We start from the raw sequence: 12,114 nt of genomic DNA on the forward strand, positions 1-12,114 counted from the left end.
TCTTTGTTTATCTTTAATTCTTTAACCCTTTTTGTATTTATCTGTTTTTCTTACATTGTCCTCGGTTTCTCCTTTTTGACCTACTTCTCTTACCTACAGATCTGTTTTTTTTTTTTTTGGCTTTTGATCTATTTCTCTTATGTGTTGATTTCTATTTCATGCTTTATCCTTTGGACAGTTTCCATGTATTGTGCTTGATCAGTTTCTGTCAGCTATGTTTTGATCTGTCTCTCTGTTTTAACCTGTTTCGCTGTGTTGTGCTTTTGTTTCAGTCTTTCAGGGGAGCCATTGGTGACCGTGGATACAGCATTTATCCTGGATAGAGTGTCTTTCTCTGCACCATCCTCTGATCATCCTTTGGTGAAGGACCTGAGTATGAAAATTGCACAAGGAAACAATGTTCTGATCGTTGGGAACACTGGCACGGGCAAGACCTCCCTGCTTAGAGTCCTGGCCGGTCTCTGGGAGAGTACAAAAGGTGGGGATATACCTACCTGCCTCTTTTGGATCTTTTCTTCCTTCTCTAGTCTCAGACTGTTTTTTAGAGCAGTACATTGGCATTGACTTATACACTTCCGGTCCTGACGTGTGATGGTTAATTATTCAGGCAGATTGTTTTGAAGTGTACAGTGATCCTTGTACTGCCATGAAGTGATAGGACACAGCTTTGCGGTGCATCCTTTCTAATTGGCTGTTTCTTACAAAGATGTGTACAATGTAGAGAAAGAAAAAGCATAGACTGTAAAAACTCAATATTCTTTAACAACTCAACAAGTGAAGTATGTGCAAGTATACTGGGTGCTTAATCATTCCTGTGACCACCAGGTCTCAGTGCAGCTCTTGCAAAGGCACTGCCCCAGGCATTAATGTCGGCCGATGCAATTCAAAAGTGTTTCTGATACCAGTGTGTCTCGTCCTACACAACAAAATATGATAGCATTGTTTTCAGGTCAGTTAGTGCTGTAGAATCCTTAAAGGGCCCCTTGAAAAGATTGATTGCTCCACTCTCACTCTCATTGCTACTGTCCAGGGAAGAAGGACTACTTGGTAATGTTGGGTGGGTGCTTTCTACTCACAATTAATTGATACTTTTGGATAAGTGACCACAAAGCTTAGGATGTAGTGTGGGTAATTCATATTGTCAATCAATAAAGGTATTCTTTTTTATAGGTAAACTTTATCAAGTAGCTGTATAAAATGTTCTGTTTAATTAAGTAGAACCTGAAATACTTGAAAGTTCAATTTCTATTTTCTCAAGCTAATATATAGTGAAGTCCTTAAGAAAGGAATGGGATGGAGAAATAGCAGGGGATGGAGGACATGGTATTGCATGTTCCCTGGCACTCTCCTTTTTAAGGAAACGTGGTTCCATCATTTTGCACATAGCTAAGGAATGTTCTGTGCCCTGTAGCTGGCCATCCATAAGTTGTGAGACTTCATCCATAGCTGAATAAGGGTCTGTGTTTGCAGTTTCCTTGGTAATCTTGTATATGCTTCTGACTCAACCTTATGTCTCTGATGTTAAAAAAAAACGTGCAGTCCAGACCACTTCAGATCCTGGTATTGGATTTGTTTAGGTTTTGCTTCATGGGAAGTGCTCTGATGGTGAGACGACACAAACTTTACCTTCAGGAAGATGTCAGCTAGTGTTGATAAAAGTCTAGAGGACCAGATTTAAATTGGTGTGATCATGAAAAGGCGTCACCATGCTGTACAGCTGCAATGCTTGAAATTTAACAAACTTCCAGTGGTCTTTTTGAACTGTACATTGTCAGTTTTGTTTGAGTTGGTATTTATAGAGTTCGACTATAGCTGGTGTGCAGTATAAACTGAACAGGGACCCTGACCCCAGGGTAGATGCAATTGTGGAAGGAAGGTCTAGGGTAGGCTTCCGGGGGAAGACGTGTATTTTCAGCATTTTTCTGTAGAAGCGTTGGTGCTGTTCTAATGTTGCTAGGAATGGGGCTCTAGATCTTGGTAGCATGACCAGAGAAGGCTTGCCTTCCGCTTTTTTCATCTTGCAGTGTTTTGTCTTTAATCTGGTGCTATTCAGGCTGCTGGACTGGCGATGTCCCCCAGATATGGTTAGTTTGTTTGCAACCTGAGCTGAGGATCTTATTGTTACAATCTTTATAACTGAGGATGCTTGTCATGAAGATGATCCAGGCAGGAAGGGGAAGCCAGTGTAGATCTTTCAACATGGGAAGTGATGTAGTCACATTTCTTCAAGCACTTGACAAGCAATGCCGCTCTGTGTAGGATACATTTCTGGGGTGATAAGGGTCATATTGGAAAGGTCGCTGAGCGTGGTGTTGCCTCATGCGAGCTGGAGGATGAGTAAAGCTTACACAGTTGTAATCTTTTGTGAGCACTGGCTCACCAGGGAGAGCTGGAACCCAGCTGTCCATCTTCCTGCAATGTGTGGCTTAAATGAGAAGTCTGTGTCAGATGTGAATTCTAGAGATTTTGCATGGTCTGTCAGACGGGAGGTGAAACCTGGTAATTTTAAGTTAGAGAGCCAGTCTTTTTGGGGTTAGCTTCATGAGGTTAGCTGACATCCAAGAGTGGATGGGTTTGAGGCAGAATTTGAGTCTTTATATATTTTGTTGGGTGAGGATAGAGTTGGGTTTTGCAGTAACTGCCACATTTTCAAGAATATTTCGGCCTAGAGTGTGGGTAAAGCGGGAACAAAGGGCCTGATTACAACTTTGGAGGAGGTGTTAATCCGTCCCAAATGTGACGGATATACCACCAGCCGTATTACGAGTTCCATAGGTTTTAATGAACTCGTAATAAGGCTGGTGGTAAATCCGTCACTTTACCGTACTTTTGGGACGGATTAACACCTCCTCCTAAGTTGTAATCAGGCCCAAAGTGTTTCCGGTAGTAAAGGTTTCTATTTCAGTCCATTTCTTTGTGGCAAAGTTGGTTTGTGAAAGCACTCTTTGAAACATTAATCTGAAATGGAGCCATCATGTGTCAGCATAAAAATCTTTTCTCGTGCTCTTTATATCTGCCACTTGATTTGTCCCATTAGCTTGTTCTGCAAGGGAATCCCAGCTCATAGTTGTATTGTGGGTGCAATTCTAGAAAAAAAAATCGTTATTGGTGTAATGCCCCATTTTACCCCACAAGCCCCAACTTGCAACAATATACTTGCAACATATATATAAAAATATAAAACAATCATAGCCTTGAAACATTCTCTGACCACTCCTCGAGAAGCTACATTCTATCTTTTTGAATAATACAATTATCACCCCATCACAAAACTCCAGCCCACCTCAAAGGTCTTTGATATGGTAGTCGGTGCTTAACACCGCTTCCTCAGAGAAACAAACAAAATCCTGTCACTTATCCATGGTGGTTGTCTGGGACAAATTTGTGAAATCAGCAAACCTGGTTTCCTGGTGATTCTTCTAGGTTGGTCAGCTCTATTCCTTACGGTAGACCACAGCAATCATTTCTCCTTCATTTTTTAGCAAATGCGATGCATTCTGAATGTCTCTAACTCTTTCCTGCCCAAAGATGAAGAATAATTTGTTGATCTGTTCTCCAGGCCCAGCAGGGTCGCCTGCAGAGAACCCTTTGTTTGGCATATATGTGAAACCTTTCATGGACTTTCTCCGCTCCCATTTCCTTCACTTACAATTTAGTGCCAGTGAAGATCAAATTTGCTGTGGTCAAAGGCCTAGTGGGAATAAAATCCTGGATGGGATTTAACACCCTAAATTTAATGCTTCTAAAACCAAGATTCCAGAAGCATTCACTCCTTGTAAATACATTTTGCCCCTTTCTCCACTCTGTGGTGAAAATCTGTCCTCATCATAGCAAATGTAATGAACCTAGATTTTATCCAGTACAGCCCATAGCCTCAACTCCCAGTGAAGAACCACAGTTAAGCAGACATCCATGGCAATGTCTTTTATTCCGGCCTGACCCAGGTAGTTCCAATCTTAAAAGGATGCCTCATGTTTAGGTTAAAGAAGCTCAAGTCCATCGCTGTCCACCTGAGAAGCCTGCACTTGCTCCTTGTACAGGTGGGAATCTCTTTCAAGATTCTACACCTTCATTCAGCTATTGAAGAGGACCCTGCACCAGTGCACCTCAAAGGCAGAAATTTCTTTAGCCACTATTGGCAGATCTCCCTTCTGCACGGATTGATCCTTTCTCCTGCTGACAATATTCACAGATCACCTTGCTTCACTCACACATCCTGTCTGCTGCCACTAGCATTGATAGTTCTCCCTGCTACATTTGTACATTCTTCCTCTTGCTGACAGTATTTTCAGACCTTCTTGCTTCAATCACACATCCTTTTTTCTGCAGAACATAATGACAGATCCCCCTTATGCACCCAGGCACCTTTTCTCGTGCTTGCAGTGTTCACAGACCTCCTTGCTTCACTCACACGTCCTTTCTTCTTCAGAAAATATTGATAGATCTCACTGCTGCTGTCATACATCCTTTGTAATACAGACTGTATTCTCAGACCTCCATGCCGCACTCTAATGTCCTTTCTTCTGCTAGAAATATAGATCGGTCTCCCTGCTGCACTAGTACATCTTTTCTCCTGCTGACAGCGTTCAGACCTCCTCGTTTCACTCACACATCCTTTTGTTTGCAGGAAGTATTGATCAATCTCTCTGCTGCACTAGTACATTGTTTCTCCTGCTGACAGTATTCACAGACCTGTTTGCTTCAGCCACACATCCATTCTTCTGCCTTAAGTTTTAGTAGATCTACCAGTTGCACCTATACATCCTTTGTATTGCTCAAAGTATTCACAGATTGTCTAGCATCTCTCAGACAGCCTTTCCTGTACAGGAAGGAATGACAGACCTCCTTTCTGCACAGTTATGTCCTTTCTCATGCAGACCATACCAACAGAGCACTACTTTGTTCACATTTTCTTTTCCCTTCTGCAGGCAGCCTCAACAGACCTCCCCGCGTGATCAGATACCCTTTAATTCTTCTTTAATGACTATTAACAGATCTTTCTTCTGCACCCATACCTTTATTTCCTGGAAACAGTATTCATAAACCATCCTGCTTCTCTTATATCCTTTCTTCTCCTTCAGGTAGCATTCACAGATTTTCCATCTTACCCACATCCTTAACTCTACAGCCATTGTTTCAGACTTCATAAGACTCATTTTCACTGTCCTCCAAGCAGTATTTGCATCTTTTTGCATCATGTTTGCATTCTTTCAGTGTCCAATAGGCAGAGGTTATTGACCTCTATTGTTCACTCATACATCCTCTCCCACTCTTGCAGGAAGTATCTACTGACCTCCCTCCTTTCTTAGGCTTTTTTTCCTGCAAGTAGTATTCTGATCGCTCATCATCACTCACACTTTATATCTTTCTCTCGCAGGCAGTATTCAGAGACCTTCCTGTTTTGGGCCCCATGGGATCCTTTTTCTACCACAGAGGCCCTACTTCACAGATGGAACATTGCGTGAGCAGGTAAGGCTGTGGTAATCCTGTTTTCATATTCCTTCAGTCTTCAGGTTCTTCTTAAGATTTCTTCCTTCACTGTGCATCTCTTTCCTGATCCTTTGGTTACAGATCACTATCCCCTCTCCACCACACCTTCCTGTGTAGCTTTCCCTCTAGGTCTCTTTCCTTCCCACCTCCATCCTTGAGGTGCTTGTTTTGAAAATCTGCCCTGTCCTCAGGGGTTTAAATTCCTCTCTTGTATATCTACCTCACTAACCTCCAAATACTTCTTGGCCTGAAAAGTTCCTCTGTTGCTCACCGCCTATTAAAGACTTCCCTGCCCTGGGGATCTCCCTCTATTCCTACAGAGCTCTCCCTTCTTTCTTAGTGTTTCCTATTCCCCAGTTCTCCCTTGTCCATTCTGTAAACCTGTTCTCTTCTTCCTTCAGTTTCACTCCAGTTGTATCATCATTCACCTTTATAAGTGTTTGGGATCCAGATGACTAGGTTGATGCAAGTATATTTGAGTACATATTTCTTCAAAGGGGGAGTGATGATTTGGGTAGGGGGTGTACGTGTATGCTACATTTTTCTTTTTCTTCACAGGTGATCTATCCTCTAAAGGAGATTTATCCAGATTCGGGTGAGTAAACACATTTCTGCCTAAAGAGGCTTCTCTCAAATTCTTTTGCCATAACTTGGCTATGATTCTTTTCTCTAGTGGTACTTCTCATTTCTTCCCTAGAAAGCAACCTTCACTTTATTTCTTTATTCTGTGGGCGATGCACACCGTTTTCTGTGTAGCTGGCACACCTTCCATTACCTCCAGCGGGCACGCCTTCTTTTCTTTCTTCTATATGTCACCTGTGTACTTTCTTCGACGCTGCCCTTTCCCCCTCTGATTGACACTTTCCTTTTTCTTCCTGGATCACATGCTTTTATAAGTAATTCAATCAGCCAGCTATCCTCAATAATGCTCCTTTGTGCTCTAAGAATACTCAGGAGGGAAAATCCAAACCACTGTTGTAGCACGAGGGACAAATAAAGCAGTCTTCCAAGCACTTTGAGTGCAGAAAGTATCGAGGCCAGTCAGTTTTGCTAAAGTTAAAACAAGACAAAAGAGTATAAATCAGGGAAGAATGGAAATCTCTACTTCTATGGTAGATATTGTAGGAAGCTGGCTCTGTATATAGCAAACATATATTTAGTTACTTTATTACTAGAACCAGAAGAACTTTGTTGCAGGTAAGTTCAGCTGTAAGTAGGTATCAAGCATATGTATCAAATGTACTTTGTTTGGTTTTAGTAGATAAAGCAGTTTACAAGTAAGTAGTAATTTTCAATTTCAAAAGTTGATACAGTGCAATTTTCCATAGGAACTAATGCAGCCCTAGGGGAGGAAAAGTATTAGTATGCTTTGAAGGTAAGTATTCAACTTATAGTTTCAGTCTCCTGGGGTTAGGATGTCTACAGGTCAAAGTTCAAGTTAACCCCAAACATACACCAACACAGCGCCAGCCGGGTGCAGAGGTCAAAGTTGATGTTGGGTTTAGAATGGGATCCTATGGAGACTGTGGGGCACTCGAAGATGATCTGCTGGGAGGTAACTACCCGCGTCCTCAGGGAGTAGACCTTGGGGGGTTTAGAGGAGCACCGGGGGGACCACAGGTCTATACCAAACACACACCCTCAGCTGCCCAAGGGTCGGCCGGGTGCAGGTTGCAAGCACAGAGCTGGGTGCCCGATCTTTTCAATAGGGGGGACCCCAAGGGCACAAAAGATGCTGCAGGCTGGGTCCAGGAGGGTCGGTTTACGGGATACCAAATGCTGGACAGGTAGGGGAGGCGCCTTCTTGACGTTGCTGGACCGTTGGTCGGATTCCCCAAGGCCAGGGGCCGCGGGTGCAGAGGTCTCCTTGGGCGTCAGGAATCTTCATCGGATCCGGTCGCGGTCAGGGGGTGGTTCTCTGGATTCAGGCTGCAGGCTTTGTTGTGTTGGCCAGAAGGGGTCAACCCAGGGTGGACTCGAGGTTGACATCGCCTGGGGACCTTCTGTGGACTGGTGGGCTACTTGGACTTGGGACATGGGTGTCTAGTGCAGAGTGGTTACGGCTTGCAGATCCTGGACAATGCATTCTGGAGTCCTTTTGGTGATTTCTTCTCGACAGGGCCACTGTCCTCGGGAGCTCTTGGTCCTCTGCTGGGCAGGCAGTCCTCTGGGGGTTTGTAGTGGTCGCTGGTCCTGCAGGATGCATCGCCTTCTTAGAGCAGGGGTCTTTGAAGCTGCAGACAGGCCGGTAGGGCTGGGGCCAAGTCAGTTGTTGTCTAGAGTCTTCACTGCTGGGGTCAGCTTAGCAGTCCTTCTTCTTTTTTGTCGCCAGGAATCTGGCGTGTAAGGTTCAGGGGAGTCCCTAAATACTAGATTTCGGGGTGTTACAGGGATCAGAGGGCAGCAACCTGTGCCGTTCCCTTTAGGTGGGCGGAGGGGGTGAAGGCAAATTCATAACCCTATTGGTCCCTGACCTCCAAAGCAAGATGGAGGATTCTGCAAGGAGGGGGTCACTTCAGCTCTGGACACCTTAGGAGTGGTCCCAGCTGAAGTGGTCACTCCTCCTTGTTTTTCCTAATTTTCCTGCCCAACTTGCTGCCAAAAGAAGTGGGGCTTGGTTCAGGGGATGGGCATCTCGTCAAGCTGGAGTGCTGTGGTACACTGTAACAGGAGGCCTGAGCCTTTGAAGCCCACCGCCAAGTGTTACAGTCCCTGCAGGGGGGAGGTGTGAAGAGAAGTTTGATACCAAACTTCCCAGTTTTCAGTGAAGCCATCATGGAGCTGTGTAGATCGGAATGACAAACTCCCAGCCCATGTACACAATATGGCCACACTGCACGTTCAATGTCTAAGAATGGATGTAGACACTGTAGGGGCATATTGCTCATGCAGCTATGCCCCCACCTGTGGTATATTGCACCCTGAATTAGGGCTGGAAGGGGTGATTTCACAGGCAGTGGTTTGTGGGCATGGCATCCCGGAAGGGGTGCCATGTCAACTTTGTCTTTTTCTCCCCCACAGCACACACAGTCTGCAATGGCAGTGTGCATTTGCTTGGTGAGGGGCCCTTTAGGGTGGCACAATATATGCTGCAGCCCTTAGGGGACCCTCCCTGGTCACAGAGTCCTTGGTACCACTGGTACCTTTTACAAGGGACTTAGCTGTGTGCCGGGGGTGTGCAAAGTGTGGAAACAATGGTACAGTTTAGGGAAGGAACACTGGGACTGGGGCCTGGTTAGCAGGATCCCAGCACACACTCAGTCAAGTTAGCATCAATAGCAGGTAAACAGTGTGTGTGTGGGGGGGTAACCAAGGTAAAAGGGGCACTTTCCTAAGTAATCTTAATGGCTTCAAGTGGGTAGAAACTGTTGTGAAGATTAAGTAGTCTTGAGAGCAAAAAAAAACTGAAAATAAATGTTAAGCTAACATTTTCAAAGTTCTCTATTGAAATGACTCTTTGAAAAATTAAAAGAAAATAACCATCACTTATAACTTAAAAAGACAGTACGGAGGCATGTGTACTTAAAACTGGTATGGTAATGTTTTGGTTTTAATCTACATCACAGGAAAATATGATTTGTATTGACAGAAACAAAACCCTATTAGCTTTGTAATGCTGCAACCTCAAAAAAATTCCTTACCTTAGAATTATCCTCAAGCATCAGATTGGATCCAGACATTTTTCTTGAGCAGGATCCCTGTGCACTGGTAGGTGGGTTGTTCGGCTCGGAGTGGTGGCACCTGCACTGGAAGTGACCTGTGTGTGCCTATAAGGGCACCACCCTAGTGCGCCGACATCAGCTCTTTTCTTTCCACACCACTCAGCACAGATCTGGAGAGAGCTACCCGGTCAGTCACTTTTTGACTGAGTGTTTTCTAACTTTTGTCAAATCTTTTTTGAGAAAATCTTCTCCTGGTGTGGCAGGGATGTCCATTATGAAGTCCGGCTTCAAGCCCTGTGGTGCCAGTCGCCGACCGATGTCGGTGACAGACCCTCACCTTGTTGGACTCTGGTGCCTGGAGTGCGATCATGACACAGAGACCTGCACCAACTGTTGCGCAATGCACCCCAGTACATTGAGAGTACTCTTTTTGAAGCTCCTTGCCGCTCAACGTGCAACACCGCAACAGTTTCAATCCTCGTTGAGCGAACGATCCCGGGATTGTTTGCCAAGCCCAAGATCTTCTCCCCATTCGAAGTCCGGGCATTCAGGTAAGTCCCACAAGAGAAAGAACAGTTAGTCGAAGAGGTCTCCAACTTCCCTCCCTGTCCGTTCCAGTCTTCTGATGAGACGAGGCAGCGTTGTCATGTGATGCCTGGATCTGCAGTGGAGAGTGTGCCGGCTCAACACCTTGCCAAGTTTCCAGGAGTCTGAGTAACCCCCACCCAACTCAGTGAGTTCTGTGAGTCGACACACTCATATTTGGGCAGCCCGTCCTCGCTGGTGCTCCTTCGGACCTTGTGAGTTCAGGAGGGGTATCAGTTGGGCTCCTTGGCTCCCCAGATGCTTGACTTTTCACGATGATGGTCCTTATGCTGGCCCCACCGGATGCTGGCACCACCGGAGTCGCCCTGCGGGGCCGTCTCCATTTTTAGCCCCAAATCCGACACAAAGACAGAGGGAGTGTCGTCTGACTCCGGCGTCTCCTGGAGCTGTGCTTCCCAGGTCATCGCCCAAGCCCTATTCCTATGAGCTAGGTCTCAGGGAGAATTGATAGGGGTCACTGGACCCTGAAGAATACCAGCCCATTTAACCAAACATGGACTGGTGTGAGGTCTTGGCGGAGGCCAGTGGACTGTACACATACCCAGATACTGGCATGCTTTCTCCCACTACCGTGGCTAGCGAGGGAGTGTTATTTGTTATTGTGGTGAGAAGGGCGGCTGAGATTCTGGACCTCCTCCAGCGTCTTGACAGATGTGCTTCAGCCGAGAGTGGCCCTCTCCAAACTGCTTCTCCCTTTTACTGAAGCCCTTGCTAACGTACTGCTTGGGACCTGGTCCAAGCTCCGCACTGATGCTCCTGTCATCAGAAATATTGCCTCTGCCATTGCCCCGCCCCAGGTGTCCCCAAGCTCCTCACACAGCACCCTACCCCGGTGCAGAGAGCTTGGTCATCCAAACCCCCACCTCTTGTGTAAATCTTGTTGCATTCCATTTCCCTACTGCTCCACCTGATTGTGAATCCAAGAGGCTGGACTCCTTAGGCAAGAATTCTTTTTCCCACCCCTCTAGCACTGCTGTCAGTGAACACCATGTGCCTTTTGGGCTGTTACTCCCATGCCCTATGGGATTTCATTGCATAGGTGCTGCCAATGGTTCCAGGGGAGGCCCGGACCATAGTTTTCCACCCTGTTGCTGACTGGAGAGATGCAGTGAAGTGCGCGATCAGATGTGGACTGGACACCACCGTCTCATTAGTTAGAGCGGTTTCATTGACTGTGGCCTTATGTTGCCATGCCTGACTGAGAACAACTGGCTTTTCAGAGGATGTCAAGCCTCTTTTATTGACATGCCCTTTAGTGGCTCCTGTCACTTCAGAGACAAGGGCAGACTCAGCACTTGAGCACTACAAGACAGCAGGGCTACGACCAGATACTTGGGGCTTTCCATGTTCCCTCCCCAAACGCAACCCGCCTTTCGATCCTTTCTTGGTTACAGAAGGGGCTTCCAGCTGCATCTTTACCCATTCTTCCAGAGCGGTGTGCAAGCTTCCCTGCCTCTACATGACCGAGGGCACGGTATTCACACACCCTGTAGGTTGGGCAGTGAGAAGTCGGGCCAGTACACCTCCCCATCCCTGGCAGCCGAAGCCTCCAAACCCCTTTAGTTTGCCTCTAACCATCATGGGCACCCGGTATGAGGCACGGTATACCATCACCTGTTCCACTGGAGGTCTAGAACATCAGACCAATGGGTTCTTCAGATCAAACCCTCCACCCATGCCACAAGCATTTTCAGTTTACTATGCTACCTTTTAGCTTTACCAGTGCCCCTTGAGTGTTCACAAGGTAAGGGCAGTGGTTGCAGCTCATCTGCACAGATCAGGGGTGCCAGTCTCCCCCTATCTCGATGACTGGCTGTTGCAAGTGAGCTCTCCCAGGGCTGTGTCTCCCAGCTCCAGACTATGGCGCACCTCCTGCACTCTCTGGGGTTCACTGTCAGCATGCCAAACACACACCTGACTAGCTCTCAGACACTCTCTTTCATCTAAATTGTTCTGGTCACGATGCAGTTTTGGACTTATCCTCCTGAACAGCAAGTCTAGGATATTCAGACTATGCTCCGATATTTCAGCTTCTATTCTGGATTTCGGTGAGACTTACTGCTGGTCCTCATAGCCTCTTGCATCCTGCTTGTGACACATACCCGCTGGCATGTGTGGTCTCTGCGGGAGGGAACTGTACAAGATCTGCAGTGAAGGTTAACGAACAGTGCTTGAGTCAGCGGCATACCTCTCTCCCTTCCCTAACCGGATCTGACAGTGGTGACAGATGTGTCACTCCTGGGATTGGGCGGCCATCTGGGAGAGGTGGAGATCAGAGGTCTTTGGTCTCCTGCTGAATCTGGACTCCACATCAACCTACTGGTGCTCCAGACTGTACGGCTGGCATTGACAGGTT

General features: G+C 46.3%; 1 protein-coding gene across 1 annotated transcript in view; it reads left to right on the forward strand.

The window, feature by feature from the left end:
• ABCD4 (ATP binding cassette subfamily D member 4) overlaps nucleotides 1-12,114 on the forward strand; it is a 221,057-nt gene that overhangs the window by 122,846 nt on the left and 86,097 nt on the right. The window contains exons 12-14 of the mRNA XM_069208499.1: nucleotides 273-478; nucleotides 5,378-5,469; nucleotides 6,049-6,085. Of these exons, the coding sequence (XP_069064600.1) occupies nucleotides 273-478; nucleotides 5,378-5,469; nucleotides 6,049-6,085 (335 nt within the window). The remainder of the gene's footprint in view (nucleotides 1-272; nucleotides 479-5,377; nucleotides 5,470-6,048; nucleotides 6,086-12,114) is intronic.

Source organism: Pleurodeles waltl, chromosome 9 (assembly GCF_031143425.1).
Source record: "Pleurodeles waltl isolate 20211129_DDA chromosome 9, aPleWal1.hap1.20221129, whole genome shotgun sequence".
In the NCBI taxonomy this organism is placed as follows: domain Eukaryota; kingdom Metazoa; phylum Chordata; class Amphibia; order Caudata; family Salamandridae; genus Pleurodeles; species Pleurodeles waltl.